Genomic DNA, 18,940 nt, shown 5'->3' with positions numbered 1-18,940 from the left:
GACTTCCTTTTGCATGAACTTTTCAATCCAGTACCATATTTCTCATGAATAAGAGCCTACATTATTCAGTGACTGGTGCTTTGCTCACCAGCCTGCATGGTGGAAGAATACTCCAGTGAGGAGGATACATGCCACCCCTTCAAGAGCAATTGCCACTCTCAGTGAGCCCTGCATGGGAGCAAACTGCTGAAAGGTGGGTTGTGATGGGCCCAATTTAATGCTCCATTATGCAAATTGATCATCTCAATTGACCATCACTCTGGTAATAGGACGTGCTGACTCGGTGTGAGGGGTGAGTGTTGGGTTGGTGGGATGGGGCTTTTGAAAATCTTCAGAAAAACACCGGACCAAAGTCCCAGGTGCTAAAAATAAGCGCCGTGAGGAAAAAAACATGAAGAAATGCATCACAATTTTCCACCAATGAGGCGTGACGGAGATGAGTGACAGGAAGTTAATGGCTCTCTTGGTGACCTCTCTAACAGCCAGTCCCGTTTAAAAGTCACCTGCCTCGGCTTTCCCTCCGAGAGATGTAAGAATAAAACACAGTATTTGCTGGATGATGTTTCATCTCGATAACATTGTTCCACTCGCTCTGTATTTATTTGGGTTGTTTTCTCCGTCCATAGCCGACTCCCCTTGTTTATAATTCCACGATTCCAAATCGATTAGGGGAGCGAAGCGGGGCTATTCGTTTTTATTTCAATCTGACTCGGAGTTAATATTCCACAAATTATGGATTGAAACGCAAATTGAGTTAGATGTTCTTTATTTAACGGGGGGGGAGGCTTTTAGCGTGCTTATCCCCTTGTGACCCGGGCGAAGAATCACACGACACACTTGAGTTTCCTCCAGAACGGACCGGAGCGCAGGAAAGTCAGAGTATATAGGCGAATTAATTTTGTCAGTGCCTAATTGCATTTATTGGCCATGGCTGGCACCTCCTAATCCTGGATTATGATGATGCATTAACAGCTGTGACTGGCTGTTTACAAGGCATTTATTAGCCGGTGTCAACATAACGAGACAAATTTCACCTATCACATTAATCACCCCTCTGCCAGGACTGTGTCACTGCCAAGAGCACAGCCAGATGACGCATTAAAAAAAGGCCGCTCTGAAGCCGCTCTCCCCCTTTCCCCCACGTTAGCCATTGTTATACGGCGATCAGATTACCTCCTCAGTTAACTGTCAGCCCGGCAGCAAGGTGGTGACGTGAGACTCGAAGTGAATGAAGTGCAATGAATTAGACGAAGGTAAAGATAACGGGAGAAGAATTGTGGGATCAAATGTATGGTTGAGTGCGTCAAACTGCAAAAAAAAACATCCCCCCCCTCCCAACATAATGCTCCTAATTGAAATCAGGTCACTTAATTACAGTCTCAGAGTATTGTTTACCGCCAGGCGATCTCCTCTTTCCCTTTTTCTCCGTCCATCTGTCAAATTCCCCTCACTCTACCTCTTATCTCATTTTCATTTTCCTCTCCTCTGCCACGGGAATATACAACACACAAAAAGCAGAGCGCTCGTGTGAAAGCTTCAAGAATGATGTTTCATAATTGATTAGAAGCTGAAGCATATTCACTGTTCTATTAGCATCTATAAACAGCTTTGGCACCAAACGAGTATGCATGCTCTAATAGTTCTAATTACTCTCGTTGGGCTTTAATTAAAGGGTTAAAGGATGTTTCATAATGGAACCAGTATTCTTTTGACACAAAGGGGCGCAGAGTGAGTGATACCCGCTTTATTCTGCCGGGGGGTTGGAGCATGAGGGGCATTGATTTCTTTCCTTTTCAAGTGGTCCCCAAAAGTGATGTGCAGCAATAAACAAGAGTCTGCGAGACAAAACCCGACAAAACCATTTGAGAAATGATATTTTGCGATATTTCGCTGGCCTCGCCTTAATGGAAGCAAAGGGTGTAGATATTGCATTTTTTGCACAGACACATGGGAATCATCAAGTGAGATCGCCTCTCGCCCCTGTAAACACTTTATCTGTGGGGTTCTCTGAATCCATTTGAAGAACAGCGTCGGGTCTCAGACGTTGCGCCAACATCACTCCTTGTACTCTTGGATCCGTCCAGATTTGCTGGACTTGACACGTTGATAGTGTTAGCGAGGAATACTGCAATCTCAAAGTGTGTTTGTCTGGGAAAAAATGCTTCTGTTTATAGAACAGAATTTTCGAAGAAAGTTCTTCTTAATGATGGATTTTTTTTTCTTTTCCCAAACTTCAGACCAGAAGCATTATGTAAAATGATAAACGGGCTTCCAACAATCGGCAGCAGTAGATGAATGCTTGACATAAAACGCTTTAATGCACTTATACAATCAAAACTGATGATCCAGTGGAACTCGCTCCGTCTTGCATTTTATTGCTGCTAAACAGTAGATTTATTACCCTCAAATGTTGCACATGCAGATTGCTTTTTACAACAAGTGGTGAAACTGGATGGTAAAAATGTGTTGCTCTCTGGCTCCCAAAAAATGAATGTGCTTTAGTGATAAGGAGCGGATGAGAGGACGGGAGATACGGCACAATGCAAGCCCTGCATCTCCCGGTGTGAGCTGTTTCACTGTGCAGTAGTCTGTGTTATATAATTCTGATGGGGTTCGCTGGCACCTTACAGTTCACCTCCCACTGCAAAAGTGTGAACACGGGGGCCAGCTCTCTGGCTCTGTGCTAGACTGTCCTCTCTGACAAATGTGCAGAAACAAACAGACACATAGACATTCCTCATAAGGGCACAGAATCAAATTAAATGCAATGAAGAAACGGCCCTCACAGCTGACTTGTGTTTGGCACATGGGGGGAAAAAACATGTCAACCCCCCTCCGATTCATGCTGAATCATGATACTGAGATAAGAAGGGTGGAGTGCACCAACGTCCGCCAGACTCCAACTCTTCAATCTCACGATGCCCCTTTTTTTCTCGAGAGCCGCTCCCTGCCATCTGTCAGTATTGGAAAGCCCTGGTGGCTTGCAGCATGGTTTTTCCAAACCTATATACATGGCTGCCTTTCCCTGTCAGAGCCTCCGCTGTGCATGGACCTTCAGCCGTAACCAACCGCTGGGCTAGAAAACAGTGCCAGCCTAGCCAAAGGCCTCACTGACACCGTGAAAAATCTCTCTTAGTAGTGTTATTGAGCCAGGACATAATCAGCTGGTGGGCCGCACATTGACCAGGAAAGAGCACGGCAAAGTTAAAGGGGTACTTCACCGGTGGAAACATGGATCTGTGTTGAAAGTGGGTTATATAAGTAGTCGAAATGTAAAATACATTTAGAATATGGTGCCTTCTTGACTGAGAAAAAGGCAGACAGTGACTTTTTGGCACATGCGGATAGAAGACAACAACTCCCACAATGCACAGCTCCGCAGGCGCAAGCTTCCAAGCAAGATGGCGATGTTGCTTTTAGTTTCTGCAAGTGAGGTCTGTAATAGGTCTGTAGCCTCAGTGGGTCCCACCACTGGTCTGTAATAGGTCTGTAGTCTCAGTGGGTCCCACCACTGGTCTGTAATAGGTCTGTAGTCTCAGTGGGTCCTACCACTGGTCTGTAATAGGTCTGTAGCCTCAGTGGGTCCCACCACTGGTCTGTAATAGGTCTGTAGAATCAGTGGGTCCCACCACTGGTCTGTAATAGGTCTGTAGAATCAGTGGGTCCTACCACTGGTCTGTAATAGGTCTGTAGTCTCAGTGGGTCCCACCACTGGTCTGTAATAGGTCTGTAGTCATAGTGGGTCCCACCACTGGTCTGTAATAGGTCTGTAGCCTCAGTGGGTCCCACCACACTGCAAAAATGGAATTTCAAGAAAGTAAAAAAAGCCTTGTATCAAGAAAATAAGTCTTATTTTTTGTCCAAAAAGAATATTAATCTTGTCAAGCAAGTTTTGCATTAGAACAAATATCTCATTTTAAGAAAGTATGCCTTACTTTTTCTTGATAAGATATTCCAGCTAATTTTGAGCTAGAATGAACCAGAAAAAGAGTATAAAAATGTTTTACGATCAAACCCAGCGGGGCACCAAGATTATTTGCCTTATTTTAAGAGTAAGACCATTTGCACAACATCTCAATTCAAGAATGCCATGAAACAAGGACAAAAGTTTTTATTATTAATATTTTCATTTTCATTACAGGACAGTTGCTTGGTGAGATTGAAAACCATATGGGATATTATGCTGCAAACCAGCTGCAACATGATGTTTAGTTGCTATGCTGCTACAATAACGGATGTATTATTATTTTGATAGAGGTTCAAATCAAAACTGGCTTTTCAATCTGTTTGATTATGATGGATCTGGAATGCAGAAGTGCCCTTTTTTTTTTGGATGTTGAATTGAGCAATTGTATTGCAAAGTTAATAAAAAAAATTAACTGGGGCGGTCGGTGGCGCAGTGTATGAGGCAGCCGCCCCATGTTCGGAGGCTCAGCCGGTGGCGCAGTGGATAAGGCAGCCGCCCCATGTACGGAGGTATCAGCCTCGACGCGGAGATCAGTGGTTCGACTCCCGGCCTGGCAATCTCCTTCGCGCATGTCTTCCCCCTCTATCTCCCCTTTCCACACTGTCTCTCTCATAATGAAAATAAAAAAGGCTTGCATGGCACTCCAGCCATAAAAAAAAAAAAAAAAAAAAAAAAACTGAGAAAGTTGTGGTATCTTGATTTAAGACATCACTTTTATATTTGTTATGCTGTTTTAAGAAATTATGTCTTATTTTAACTACTTTTATGCTCATTATCAATCCCAGATTAAGGTGTAATTTCTTAAATTAGTAAAGAGACTAATTAGAGAGTAATTTAATCTTGAATTAGTGTTTTTTTCATTGCTTGTTTTAGAAGAATTTGGATTAGTTTAAGATTTTCTGTCTAGTTTAAAGTCTCATTTTAGTCTTTCGGAGCTAAGAAATTTGGGCTTATTTTAAGAATTGCTTGTCAAGCAAAAAAAGCTTACCCCATTGGCAGATTTTTTTGCTTGATACAAGATAATTTGATTGAATATGAGAATATTTTACTTCTTTCTAGAAGGGCTGTTTTTGCAGTGCACTGGTCTGTAATAGGTCTGTAGTCATAGTGGGTCCCACTACTGGTCTGTAATAGGTCTGTAGCCTCAGTGGGTCCCACCACTGGTCTGTAATAGGTCTGTAGTCTCAGTGGGTCCCACCACTGGTCTGTAATAGGTCTCTAGCCTCAGTGGGTCCCGCCTCTGGGTTGAGAACATGAGGAACTAGTGTTGTAGTCTCACCACCTCTAACCAAAGCAGCCTCTGATGATGCAAAATGATGATATTTGCATCATCGGAGGCTCTTTTTCAGAATAGAAACATGGAGATCTCCCGTCTCTGGGGAAAATGAGGGAATGATACACAACCATTCAACGATACAGCTTAATGCAAATGGGTGAAGTATCCCCTTAAGGAAGTGTTATAGGAATGTTGACGCCACAGATTGTCCGGTTTCCCAGCTGAATCTTTCACGCAACTCCATGCTGTAAACAAGCATCAGCAACATCTACCTATTAGTTATTCATGGCTTCATTTGTTTCATAACTCTGCTCACTCGTTCTTTGTGCAACGCTGCGAGATAGCAGTAAGAACATCCTCAGTTAAAAACCTGTGAGTGGTGATGGCTGCTTGCCCTATCGGTGAGAAGAATAGAGGCTCGCTTTATGAACAATGACTTCAATGAAGTAAAAGCAACAGAATGGAGAGGATGCCTGAGCTTGAACAAAGAACAGTGTGTGTGTGTGTGTGTGTGTGTGTGTGTGTGTGTGTGTGTGTGTGTGTGTGTGTGTGTGTGTGTGTGTGTGTGTTGAGGCTGTTGTTTTCATGCAATATCACACTTCTGGCCTCCGTGTAGGAATTATATTGATGAAGGTCCAAGAGTCATTTCCTTCCTAAAATGGGCCTCTTGCCTCTGATACCTTATTTTCCTCCGGCACCCCCTAGTCATAATAAACACAGCGTGGGGGCTCATAAATCAAGTGCGTGTCTCCCTAACAGATACATGATGATTAAAACGATGTATGATTAAAAAGTCTTGTTCAGTTCATCTCGAGTGTACTCAATTAAATGGACCCCGTCTTGTCCAAGACATGCATCAACAATTTCATCCCTGACAAAAAAAAGGGAACAGAGGGCAAAGAAAAGAAAGTAATAGGCTTCAGTTAGAAGACTGAAACGGCTACTTGTGTGGCCTCGGGTTCATGGACCAGCTGTGACTGCGACCTCCAAGAGTCTTTGACTTTAACCAACAGCAGATTGGGTGGGCAAGGGCACTTCTGGTGCAGCCTAGGGTCTGCTGTCTACCCAAATTGTAACGATCACATGAGAAATGACTGCAACTTAAAGGGTTTCCTCCTTCCCTATTAATAGCATCAACATCTCAACAACATCATGGTGTTACTTACTGCATCAACCCTGATATTGAGTAGTAGCAATTATCTCACAAGGAATTATGAAACATTTTGTGTTGGTGTCATTGGACTGACTGTCTTCTTATATATTATGTGTGTGTGTGTGTGTGTGTGTGTGTGTGTGTGTGTGTGTGTGTGTGTGTGTGTGTGTGTGTGTGTGTGTTTGTGTGTGTGTGTGTGTGTGTGTCCCACATATATTATATATCCTACAGAAGAGCAGATATAGATGTATTCTTACTGTTCATTACCTGAAACTCCTTATCTATCTAGTCATTTTTATTTCAGCACAAACGACTGACAGGACTTTCTCCCTGGTTTCTGTTTTAAGATATTCCCTGATAAATCAGCGCTTCACTCAATTTCTAATATATATGCTGCTGGCAGACATCGCCATCAAGTGGATACTTCACCAAGGCTTCAATTTAATTTAAGTGTTATAAAGCTCGGATATATATCATTTTTCAGCTGCTGTCATATCAGAGCTTTTTTCTATGCACTTGTAAGATGTGATATTCACAATTTGCATGTGCAGGTTTGGCTTACGCACAATGGTTCATAGACAATCTCTTCAATGTTTCTTTGTGAATGCAACAGTAAAATATGAGCATATTCTGCAAAACTCACAAAATACGTTACTTTTATGTATATTTTATATGTATTTATTAGCGTAAGCACACGCACCATAACCTCACACAGCCACTGTCTTTGATGAACAAGCAAAAATCATTGGGTGACAGTTGAGCAGACGACAAGGACCAAAACAAAACAGGAGGCTTCAAGAACACGTGCGGTGTTTAACGTTGACATTAGTTGCCATCTGGTGGTTAGTGCCGGCATTACAAGAAAAATGACAGGAAAGATTCAAGCATTCAAACTCTTTGGATTCTGAGTGTATAATATTCAATATATATCTCTTAAAACGCATTTTCAATCAGTCGCCAGGTAAATTACTGTCACCGTGACATCCGCTGTCTCAATCTCAGTACCTCCCATCTCTTTGCATTCAAAGTAGGTTCATTATTGTATAAATAAACAAAGTGTGGATGGATGGATGGATAGATAGATAGATAGATAGATAGATAGATAGATAGATAGATAGATAGAAAGAAAGAAAGAAAGAAAGAAAGAAAGAAAGAAAGAAAGAAAGAAAGAAAGAAAGAAAGAAAGAAAGAAAGAAAGAAAGAAAGAAAGTGTTTCCAAATTACGAGCAAAGAAGGGCTAAAACAGAGAGCACCTGAAGGCATCACTAGAGGGGAGGAGGAGGGGGCGGGGGCGCGGAGCTAGCTAACCCGCTCCGTGAACGCACCGAGTGAGCACACCCTGCCGAGCCTACGACCAGCACGTAAATGTTAGCGGGTACAGAAATGTCGTCGGGAAAGAGTTTCCGCGTTAGCGACGGAGACTGGATTTGTCCCGACAAAAAGTAAGTCATCGTCAGGAACACATGTCGAGTACACGTACTCTTGTTCGCGGGTTTGAAGTAGCAGCGTACTTTCTTGTTTAAATCGCTGCTCGTGCTAACGTTTGTTAGCTTTAGGCCTTCTAGCATCTCAGGCTAACGTTGACTAGCCGAGTAAATTAGCTTCACTTTTACCCTATTTCTTTTTACCTCACTACTTGCGCTATATATCAAAAATAATCGCATCGTGTGAATTGTGCATTCGAGGACGGGGATGTATTTTTTATGTTTGTTTACGTGACAGAGTGTCTTAATGTAACGTGTTATTGTGCGCAGACTGATATGATAGCAAGCTAGCTGGGGTTAGCTTCTGTGGGTTTGGGGTGAGAGTTCGCCCCCCCACCCTCACTGCTGTGGGTGTTTTTCACTGTTAAGAGAAGCCAAGTTGTCATGAGTGTGGAGTCTTAACTTAGGTAGAGCAGTATCACGTTTCACACGAACTGCACTCAAAACGTCTTACGTGACAATCGAGCCAGCTGCGGTTGTCAGTGCACAGTCCCCTTTTGACACGGGCTACATGCTAATGCTGTGGCAACTGAAGCATAAATAAACTTGCACTACTATTTTGCTTCAAGCACACTCAGCTTACGCTTGGATGATGAAATGCGAAGCTCACACTATCCTTTAATGTATTAATAAGTGTATGTTTTGTACAGATGCGGAAACGTGAACTTTGCTAGAAGAACAAGTTGTAACAGATGTGGCAGGGGTGAGTCCTTCCGTATGGAAATGAACATATCTTGTAGAAGCTTAATGCATCCTGTTGAAAAAAGCGAAATATATTGAATGCCATTATTTTTGCTTCCACAGAGAAAACCACAGAGGCAAAGATGATGAAAGCTGGAGGAACGGAGATTGGGAAAACTCTGGCTGAGAAGAGCAGAGGCCTCTTCAGTGCAAATGACTGGCAATGCAAAACGTACATGTTCATTTTAAATTATAAGTGACTACCATAATGTTTGGTTAACCAGACACTGGAGCAAATAGACAAATATGTTCCTAATGAGTGAAATACAGTAGAAAACTATGCATTTTAGTGAGATGAGACATGCACTTTATTTTTATTTATTTATTTTTTTACACATTTTTATTGTCCTTTCCTCTTGTCCACATGCAGATGTGGCAATGTCAATTGGGCTAGGAGATCAGAGTGCAACATGTGTAACACTCCAAAGTATGCCAAGCTTGAAGAGAGAACAGGTATCCCAACAAATATGTAGTTTGGCAGTTTTTGTGTCCTTTTGACAGCTGGTTATTGATTGCATTTTTCCCTTTTTGCTGTTCAGGGTATGGTGGAGGTTTCAATGAAAGGGAGAATGTGGAATACATTGAACGGGAGGAATCCGATGGTGAATATGATGAAGTGAGTTGTACCTGAAAGTGAAACTGAAACATTTTAACAGAATTGTTGTTGTCGGAGGTCATATTCACTAATGTCCTCTTTTTAATGGCCCAGTTTGGTAGGAAAAAGAAAAAGTTTCGTGGAAGGAGTAACAGTACACATTCAAAAGAAGGCGATAAGAAAGAAGTACCAAAAGTTGCAAAGGAGGAGGAGGAAGAAGAGGAAGAAGATGAAGAAGAGGGTGACCTTTCCAAATACAAATTGGATGTAAGTTGGATGTTGGTTGGCGTTGGAAATTCAAAAGAATAAAAAATTATAATACTAGCCAATAACAATGTAACATTAAACGTTTTCTCTCCAAGGATGATGAAGATGAAGAAGATGATGGGGACCTGTCAAAGTATGACCTGGATGCCAGTGATGAGGAGGCCAAGCCGGCTGATAAAAAGGCCAGCCCTTCGGGTTCGTCCCGTTCCCGCTCATCCTCGCGCTCCTCCAGCTCCAGTTCACGGTCGAGGTCCAGGTAAAAGGGTACAGGTCAAGGGTAACTCCGGGCAAAATGTCAGTATCAGCTCAATCTTCCTTCTGATTTACTGATCAACATCAATGCCATGTCCTGTTCTGCCAACTTGTTTTCTGTTTTCCTCAACCCCTCTATGTAATAAGTGGTGTTAGAAACTTGATATTTAGACTGAATACTTCTTCTAGATAATATATTTTTTGATATGTTTTTGAAATAACTATAACTTCATATGGAAGGACTGCGTTTAACTGTTAATATTTTAGTCTTGAAATGTACTCTGGTTCTCTGTTTACATGCTGGTTCTCTGTTTACTCAAATACTGAAGATTTAAAATGCACATGTCTGTCCACGCCTCGTCATGTGAACCATCGAGCTGTTTATCTTATTCAGAAGATATTGGAAAGGTTCTGTTTTTGTCTTTCAGATCCCACTCGAGAAGCTCATCCAGTTCCAGGTCTGGATCTGGCTCGAGGTCCCACTCCAGGTGAATGAGGTGACATGCACTCTCTCCCTCGGAGAGTGTATGTGTGGGGCTGAAAGCTCCACAACAGTCCTATTCCCTAGCTGAACTTTGAACAAAGCCTGGTTAATGCTTACTCCTCAGCAGATCTCTTTCTCAACGTGCAGATAATGCTTTTTGGCCTGAGATCAAAAGGAAAATTCATAAACTGCCTCGATGGTTTTCAATCATTTTATGGAGGGTTATTTCAAATGAGGCCTAAGAATATAAACATGACACAGTTTGACTACCTGAACTGAGTTTTAATGTGACCAAGGTTCAAAAGTCTGGATAGACATCTGTGGTCTTCATCAAGCATCTCTCAGTTGGTCCTGACATTCATTATATTCAGAGGAAGCTTCACATTTCCTTCAGTCTTAAATATTTTCTCCATTAATCCATAGTTAAATGCTCTTAATCAGAGAAGCTTGATAAATACCCACACTGATGAGACTATGTCTTGACCTTACTGACCTCGGTGCTTGGTTTATTCCTCCAAAAGATCCAGTTCCAGGTCTGGAAAGGGCTCCTCTCCCCGGAAGAGGTCCCGCTCACCCTCCTCCTCCCCTGAGAGGGGTCAGAAGCGCAGTCGCTCCAGGTCCTCATCTGGAGAGAGAAAGCGGAGGCGCTCTAGATCCCATTCGTCCGAAAGGTTTGGGTTTCTGTGGAATACCACAATGGCACTGATTATTATTAGCCGTCTGTCGCCTCGCTTATGGGAATTCAGATTTACAGAAACATGTTCTCATTTTTGACTTTTTTGTGTTATTTGAACTCTTACTTGTTTCAAGTATGCATAAGTGAATGTTAATAGCTGGTTCACTGACCTTGTTCCTCTTCCCATGGTCTTTGTGTGATTTCAGGTGCCGCGGCCAGTCCTCTGGATCCTCCCATTCTGGCTCCAGTTCAAAAAAGAAATAAGTTTATTACAGCCTTCAAAACGAGGAAACCTTAGTAGAAAAGTGCATGTTGTGTTGTAAGGAAAACAACCGCATCATTTCAGTATGCTATCCATTATCATAGAAAAGTCTTACTTCCCTCAAAGAAGACCGTGGCAACATGACTTCTCTTTGCCGTTACCCATCATTACAAGCTCCTCTTTCAAAACCACATACACCCCAAATCTATGACAAGTGTGTGCATTTACAGGTGTCCAATAAACATAAATGCTTGGTCCCATAAGAAAATCAGATATACTGTGAAGAGGCTGTATGCCATTTTAAGCCCATATCATCATGGCAGTACATTTATTTCTACTCATCTGTGGGGGAAATCAAATTGATATTTTTGATGACGTTTTATTTTTGCCCCAGGAAACGTATTGAGATTGCGTTACTTTATTTTATACTTAAGGATCAATTTAGAATATCAGAGACGTAGAAATTGCCCCTTTTCTTTTATGTTCTTGAAAATAAATATATATTTTTGCTTTGTGTTTTCAAGGTAAGTATTTTTACTTTTTGATATTGCTTGTTTCAACAAAATGGCAGTAAATTTAACATTCTTTGATTTAGATGTTAAGCGTTTTTTTTTCTTCTCTTTATACTGTTGTCACCAGCTTTATCACTCATTTATTCCTCTTCGTCACCTGGGAAGCTAATGAATTATAGTATAACTGATATTCGTGCTCCAGATTAGTAAACCCCAAATCATAAAACACCAAGCAGTATATCCCCAGTCATGCTAGAATGTGTCAATGCAGTCTTTTTATCGGTAAAATAACTCAAATGTACACTTGTAAATAAACTCCTGTCGACATCGTTTCAAGTTTCCTTCCTTGTACGTTTGGTTTAGCCAAGGTAAACATGGGGAGGTCTCGCGAGACCTGTTGGATCACGTTTAAATATCTGCTAAATATGACCTGCGTGATGGTTCACCATCTCTTATTAGCCGTTATTTTAAGTAACGGGATCGCAGTAAGTATGTTAAATAAGTACTCCATTCAATAACATCCACTTTAAAGTAACTTAAACTCACTTTCGTAGCTTAAGAGGACTTTTTGCAGTAACGCTAGCCAGGCTAAGCTACTTAGCATCAGTAGCTAACGACGTCGTTACTAGGTAACGTGAGCCGTAACTAAGTAACCGTTCTCTGAGCTAGCTGTTCTCCAGAGATTTGGCCAGTTACCTACCTCTGGCATTAGACCAAATGTTTAGTAGCTAAGGGAAACAGTCCAACGATGGGATGTAATGTGGCTAATTATAATAGCTCTAAATGTTTCAGTACGAGTAGATGAGTAAATGGGCTCCAAGCTTTAGTGCTGCAGTTCTCATTGTGGTCAATAGGTGGAGCTGCAGGCTCCCCTTATGCTCAGGTTAAAAAAGGACTGTTATGTTGGGTGAATCAATTTCTCATGCTGCGAGTCTAATGTAAACTCATTAGCAGTCGTAGGCATTTGTCTGAGAAATGATACGCGGGTCTACATTAATTTCCTTAAATGTGAATTTTTCCCATGATAATCAGGTAGCCGAATGACGCAGTCCCACCTTTAACCTAAACTGTGCTTGGAAATGCACCAGGACAGTGTTCTGAGTGCTGAGCCCGTTTACGGTTTGTTTACATATAAGTAATTATACGAGTCCGCCCATGTGTACTCACTTCGCCCAAATAATGACGATAATCTCTAGGATTTTGACTTGTGGGTCCGCAGCAAGTGCGTCTGCCATAGTGTTAAACTCACCTGTAAACTCAGTTTATACATAGAAAAGGTAATAAACAGAGATCGCGGTTGTCGCAGATGTTGCAATGTTTCTAATAGTGGAATTTATGATTCCTATATTCAGAACATCGTCTGTTTGCTTCCTCTGGGGGCGCTTTTTCGGTCCCGCCTCCAGTGCGTAAAATGCCCCGCGACGCCGCGCTTTTTACGCACTGCATTCATTTGAAGCAGCTCTTAAGAGGATGCCGGACTCTGCTTCATACAGACTTATCCTTCACGAAGGCGTGACGACGGACGCCTGTGATTCCTTAGAGGGATTGAAAGTCGGAGAGATGCTGCATTCCAACATCTCCGAGTCATTGAGCGGAGGCAATGGCACCAACAACTCCAGTTGTGGATCCGTATCGGTTGGTTTCCCTATAACCATGATGATCACCGGCATGGTGGGCAACTCTCTAGCTCTCATCCTGGTGTACATCTCTTACAAAAAGAAGGAAAACAAAAGGAGACGCTCTTTCTTGCTCTGCATCGGATCGCTGGCGCTGACCGACCTGTTTGGGCAGCTTTCGACAAGTCCGATAGTGATATCGGTGTATTTGGCTGATCGGAACTGGCAGCGCATCGACCCGTCGGGCGCACTGTGCGATTTTTTCGGCGTGTGCATGACAACTTGTGGCCTGTGCTCTCTTTTCTTGGCCAGCGCCATGGCAACCGAAAGGGCCATGGCCATAACGAATCCCCACTGGTACTCCAATCACATGAAGACGAGTGTGACCAAGCAGACGCTGGCTGTCATATGGTGCCTGGTGTTGCTGTTCGCGCTGCTGCCCATCGTAGGGGTCGGGGAGTACAAGCGCCAGTGGCCGGACACCTGGTGCTTCATCAACACGGTGGACAAGAACTTCAATAAGTTCTTCGCCATTACCTTCGCCGTCCTTGGGATTTTGTCTCTGCTCGTTACACTTTTCTGCAACGTGGTGACGATCCGGGGTCTGATTGTCCGGTGTAAGACGAAGTCTGGCACGTCTCAGTCTTCAAAGCACTGGGAACGGCTCACCACGGAGACCGTCATCCAGCTGTTAGGGATCATGTGCGTCCTTCTTATGTGCTGGTCCCCTCTGCTGGTATGTTTCCACAGACAATCAATAATCTCTATGGCCAAATGAAACTGATGATATAATAGAAAAATACTTTATTTATGCACGTTTGAATGATGCTTAGTTGTGGCATACAGTTCATATGATGAATAGTCATAATTCAAAGTGTAATTGGGTTTTGCTGTCAGCTGCCAGGCACAAACAGCTGCAGATCTCTGGAGATGCTTCATCTCCTGTTGGCAGGACAGCCGAAGGAAGCAAGAGCTCCGCACACACATCTGTGTTTCCCTCATCAATTCAGTCACCCTCTGTTACTGTCTTCTCTTTGCCACACACACACACACAAACACACACACACACACACACACACACAGACTGTACTTGCTCAGATACATGCTGTCATGTATGATTCCTTTGAAACGCTGCTGCCATTTTCCATTAAGGAGCAATCCACTTAGCCGAGTCCTGTTCGGGGGGTCTGCTCAGTGTGCTATGAGGTCATGCATTGTCAGGCACATATTTAATAGTTCCACCAAGGATATTAATAGAAGCCACTGCACTGTGGTAACAGTGATGGCAGAGAGTGAGCATTGTTGCTTTCCTCACCTTGGTTTGATACTGTGTCTGCTCAGGATTGTCTGGAGATTAGCAACATTAAATATTAGAGCGATTATATTACAACAGCGACCTCTGAAAGTCTTTGTCCGCATTATCCTCTATTGCTTCCAACAGTTTGTGCCTTACTCCTTCCTCAGGTGCTGATGCTGAAGACGATCTCCAATCAGGTGTCCTTCCACGAATGCTATTCATCGCCACGCGGCCGGGACTTACCAATCGACTGTAACTTTTTTCTGACGGTGATCCGCTTGGCGTCCCTGAACCAGATCCTGGACCCGTGGGTCTACCTGCTCTTCAGGGAGATCCTCCTACGCAAGTTCTGCATCGTGGCTAACGCGGTATCCAACTGCTCCATAGAGGAACAGCAGGAGACCCAAACGGCCTTGGATGCCCTGAACAAGAAGAAGCAAGACAGCATCGACCTTCGTAAACCAGAATCCAGCTGAGTCGACCCTTTTGACAGGAATTGCTGCCTTTGAAGCCTGGACACGTTGGATGGACGGGAAACGTGACATGGGGACAACAAAAATGTTCTCCATGCAGAAGACGGGAGACAAGAGCGGTCGCAGTCGTGGTCTTGATGAGAACCAGCCAAGTCGGCTCCGGATGCATTTGTTTTGCTTAAAACAAATTCCATTTAAAGTCAACTAACAAGCATGTGGATGCATGACTGGGTGACCTCTTGCGTTTGGCTGCAGCATGGGCGCCAGTAACCTCGTCATTGCTGGTTGTTATCTCCTGCTCCCCCAAGAAGTGACTATGAATGGTCCTTCAGTGACTTGTATGGAAGTGATGCTCTGTATTTTCTGAACTGAGAAATTGCTTTCAGCAAATCGAAGCCATAAGACAACTAAAGGGTTTTCTTTTGTGAATGTCTGTAAATTAAGAGAGAAACTGTACATTTGCATATATTAAGTTGTAAATAACGTTGCCATATCTTACATGAAATGTCACCACAGTTGTCGTTTAAAAGAATAATGCAAATCCTAAACTGGAGCCAATTGTTGATTGTAAGATTATTTATTATTGATGAAGTTTGTTTCTGCATTGAATGTCGATAAAGCTACCTGCTGGGTATATCAGTTGTTGTAAATGTTATAATGTACTGTATGAGGTGTTCCTCATCGAGCAGCCAGGACTATGAAATGTGATGCCTTTAGTTTCCACGTTCCCTCCTGAATATGAATGCACTGGAATGTTGTGTAATTATTTTATCGGCCATTTCCTTTTTTTTTTACAAGAGTAGTTTTCAAGGTCACTCTTGAGAATGAAGGGTGTGAGGGAAGGGACTGTGGATTTCTGGTGTTCGACATTATGTGATTATGGATGACAGGGTGGGTTTATACTCTAGTGTGCAGGCTTTTGACCCGTTTTAAGTATCCTCTTCAGATACAAGGGATACATGGAAGAAGACGTTACACACATCATGAAATTTAAAAGATCAAAAAGCTTTTTTGGCACGCTCGAAACTACTCGTGCACGTCTGTACTCAATGCATGCTTTCATGACTTCATACATTAGTACACAAGGACTGCAGGAACTAATACGTTTAAACATGTTTTTAGCTTTCATGCTTTTAATTCTGTCATGACTGCCTTGGACATCTTCCCTAATCAACCTTTTTTCTTTTTTTTCTCACCAGCCACATTGTGTCATTGTATTCTTAATGCTACCTCTCAATACAAGTACATGTTCATTTCCTTTTAGAGGTCCTGTATCTCAGTCAAAGACATTTCAAGATTGGACACGTTTGCCATCATAGTTATCTCATGGGACACTTTCTCACACCAACACTGCCTTCTCAGCGAAACAAGCAGCAAGATTAGACTGGTGTACTCTCTGCTTTGCCTTTGCTTGCCTTTGTCGCTCAGTTGTGACGATACAAGCTCAGTGATAATGACCCTCTAGGACACTGTTTTCTGCAAACGCCTTTAGGCTGCTTCTGTGTAACAGGAGAGTTTATCTTGTAATGATTGAGGAAAAAAAATCATATTCATGATTATTCTGGGATTTATTGCCAGCTATGAATGTGCCGAAAACACTAATGTATTCCTCAACAAGTAATTCATGTTTGTGTATATATCACGCTAATGAAAAGGACTGTTCATTTTCTTTAATGAATATTCCACTAATTGAGCTCGTGGCTCTGCATTATGAGCTTTTATTCCAAGCATATGTTCATCTTGTGCAGCAGTTAATATGCACTTCAGCAGAGACATCTGGGTTTAATCCGCGCATTTTAAAACGACGGTTACATTTGTTAACAGTTGCGACGGGATATGGGAGATTTACGGTCGACCCAATCAGCTTCCACTCGAATCTGCTCGGTGTAATTATCTTAATTCTCTGTCCAGGAGACACAGAAGCCTCCTGTTCTCCAGTTTATAAAGAACAATTACACAGGAGCATTTTCCCCTTAAAGCTAACTGGCCCTGCATTTGGTTTTACATCCAAACCACCACAGCGGAAAGGAAAATGGCAGAATAACAATGGATTCTTTGTAAATAGAAAACTTTATGCCCTTTCACGCTATTTAAGGCACGATGTTTACAAGGAGTGCTTTCTGTGGTGCGATATAAATGTTCATTAGAACCACGGGATGTGGGATTAAAATATCTGCAAACGGCACAGTATAATCTCTGAAGGCGATGATAGACGACGCCTCCATTAAGAGGTGTGTCAGAAGTGAATATGCTCTCTGTTACACTCAGGCTGTTGTAAATAAAGGTTTGCTTGTGAATGTTGTGTAATGAACAGGCCATTACGGCAGACCATTACACGCAGTGGACTGATGCACTTACGATTACTTAATCATTTAAAAAAAGGTTTTAAGAGTTCCAGAGAATCTGCTGCTGCCAGCTGGAACCGTCTCCCTCTCTCAAGTCACTAATGCACGGCAGTGATTAACTGATTCACCACACAAGCTGAGGAGTAACTTGATATCTTGAGATTTCATGTTCGATCGTTTGATATTTTGCATTTGTGCTCTTTTTTTAAATGTGCATTTTCCAAATAGTTAAACTGGTTTCTACACCCTGTGAAAACAATGCTGTAGTATGAGGGTGATTATTACCTTTATTACCCATTGGGGGGAGAAAAACGCCATAATTGTGCCATAATAATAATCGTTTCTGTAACATATAAAACAACAGTGCGACAAAAACAGCATTGCATCTGATTCCTGCAAAGTTTGGGTGTTGGATTTGTTGACTCATCCAATAAATGACTGAAATAGAGGATGTAAACAGTTTAGCAGTGAGCAGGTGATCCATATAAGATCTTTTCCGTGACGGCGTCACATGTGCAAACAGGTTTGGACCTCCAGCCAGGGCGCCGCTGATGAGTGGAAATACGTAGCGGACGTCTATCAGATGTTCATCTCCTCCTCTGATTCTGAATGTTTAACAAGAACACTTCGCTCGAACTCTGAACTCTGAGACTTCTACACGCTTGCTGCTGCTTCTTCGTCAACACCCAGATGGATTTACGTAACGTGTGCTGACATGAAAATAATATCTACCTAACTATCTGTGTTAGTAAGTGTCCTTTGAGTACTTTATGTCTTTGTCCTCTACTTGACTTACTCGTGTTAGATGTAAATGCACTTTTGATTCAGTTTGTAGCAGTGATCTTGGCTTATGTGCTGGTGTCATGTTGTAATTCTAATAAAGGATATGAACATATTGGATCAATATGTGTTGGGCTTTTGTGGCTGCTGAGTGATATTTTCTAATTAAATATGTATAGGCCCACATCTCTGCCATCTTTATTAACGACGGCTGTCAGTCGAGTGTATACGGTGTCATAACAGTCATGTGCCTCCTGGCAGAATTGCGGTTTAGCTAAGCCAACCAATATATTAAAAAAAGAAAAATGATGGTGCATCATTTACATATCATGAAACCACATATGACACTTGGTAATTTATCTTTATTTATATATTAATATTGTGTATATAACAGTCATTTAAGAGCATGTAGGCTTCCATTGTTTGTCCAAACCTCGTTTGTCCAAACCTCGTTTGTCAGGTGCAGCAGCACTAATTAAAACAGAAGCTCTAACTGTATTTTACTTGGTTGTTTAATCTGCTTAGTAGCACCCAGTACTAAACTGTGATTAAGTGCTCATTAACAATAAATAAAAGGTAAAGGACCTTCCTATTGCCTTATAGACGACGTCTTTGACTTATTTTGATGCTTTAAATTAACTAGTCACATATAGCATAAAACACCAGGCTCCGTCTCCGGGCTCTCCACACTATGTAGTCATTTTATTGCTGAATAAGGCTACTGTCTGCATCTGATAAATTCTGGAGGGCCCATTAAAGT

General features: G+C 42.2%; 2 protein-coding genes across 3 annotated transcripts; both read left to right on the top strand.

Annotated features, from left to right (window-relative positions):
• The first annotated feature begins 7,691 nt into the window (after nt 1–7,691).
• zranb2 (zinc finger, RAN-binding domain containing 2) lies at nt 7,692–11,999 on the top strand. Its single transcript, XM_084012353.1, has 10 exons — nt 7,692–7,838; nt 8,531–8,583; nt 8,685–8,793; nt 8,992–9,074; nt 9,161–9,237; nt 9,331–9,483; nt 9,579–9,739; nt 10,164–10,223; nt 10,741–10,890; nt 11,102–11,999. Exons 1-10 carry the CDS (start codon nt 7,762–7,764, stop codon nt 11,157–11,159), a joined length of 981 nt encoding a protein of 326 aa, XP_083868479.1. The 5' UTR covers nt 7,692–7,761; the 3' UTR covers nt 11,160–11,999.
• Nucleotides 12,000–13,143: 1,144 nt separating this feature from the next.
• On the top strand, nt 13,144–18,253 carry ptger3 (prostaglandin E receptor 3 (subtype EP3)). 2 transcript variants are annotated; one of them, XM_084011048.1, is made up of 2 exons: nt 13,144–14,021; nt 14,750–18,253. In XM_084011048.1, the coding sequence occupies exons 1-2, from the start codon at nt 13,230–13,232 to the stop codon at nt 15,056–15,058; spliced, it is 1,101 nt and encodes a 366-aa protein (XP_083867174.1). In that variant the 5' UTR covers nt 13,144–13,229; the 3' UTR covers nt 15,059–18,253. The 2 variants fall into 2 exon arrangements, with proteins under 2 accessions (XP_083867174.1, XP_083867175.1); XM_084011049.1 differs by having other exon boundaries at nt 14,183–14,759.
• Nucleotides 18,254–18,940: the final 687 nt, after the last annotated feature.

Source organism: Eutrigla gurnardus, assembly GCF_963514095.1.
Source record: "Eutrigla gurnardus genome assembly, chromosome: 6".
NCBI classification, from domain to species: domain Eukaryota; kingdom Metazoa; phylum Chordata; class Actinopteri; order Perciformes; family Triglidae; genus Eutrigla; species Eutrigla gurnardus.
Note: the sequence above shows the minus strand (reverse complement) of the source record. Positions and strands in the feature narration are given on the sequence as shown.

Excerpts from the sequence above, each read along its gene's own strand:
- ptger3 (XM_084011048.1), top strand. The coding sequence starts at position 13,230 with ATGCTGCATTCCAACATCTCCGAGTCATTGAGCGGAGGCAATGGCACC. Across the intron at positions 14,022-14,749 it reads TGTGCTGGTCCCCTCTGCTG|GTGCTGATGCTGAAGACGAT; the intron begins GTATGTTTCCAC and ends CTCCTTCCTCAG.
- zranb2 (XM_084012353.1), top strand. The coding sequence starts at position 7,762 with ATGTTAGCGGGTACAGAAATGTCGTCGGGAAAGAGTTTCCGCGTTAGC. Across the intron at positions 7,839-8,530 it reads TGGATTTGTCCCGACAAAAA|ATGCGGAAACGTGAACTTTG; the intron begins GTAAGTCATCGT and ends TGTTTTGTACAG. Across the intron at positions 9,075-9,160 it reads CAAGCTTGAAGAGAGAACAG|GGTATGGTGGAGGTTTCAAT; the intron begins GTATCCCAACAA and ends TTTGCTGTTCAG.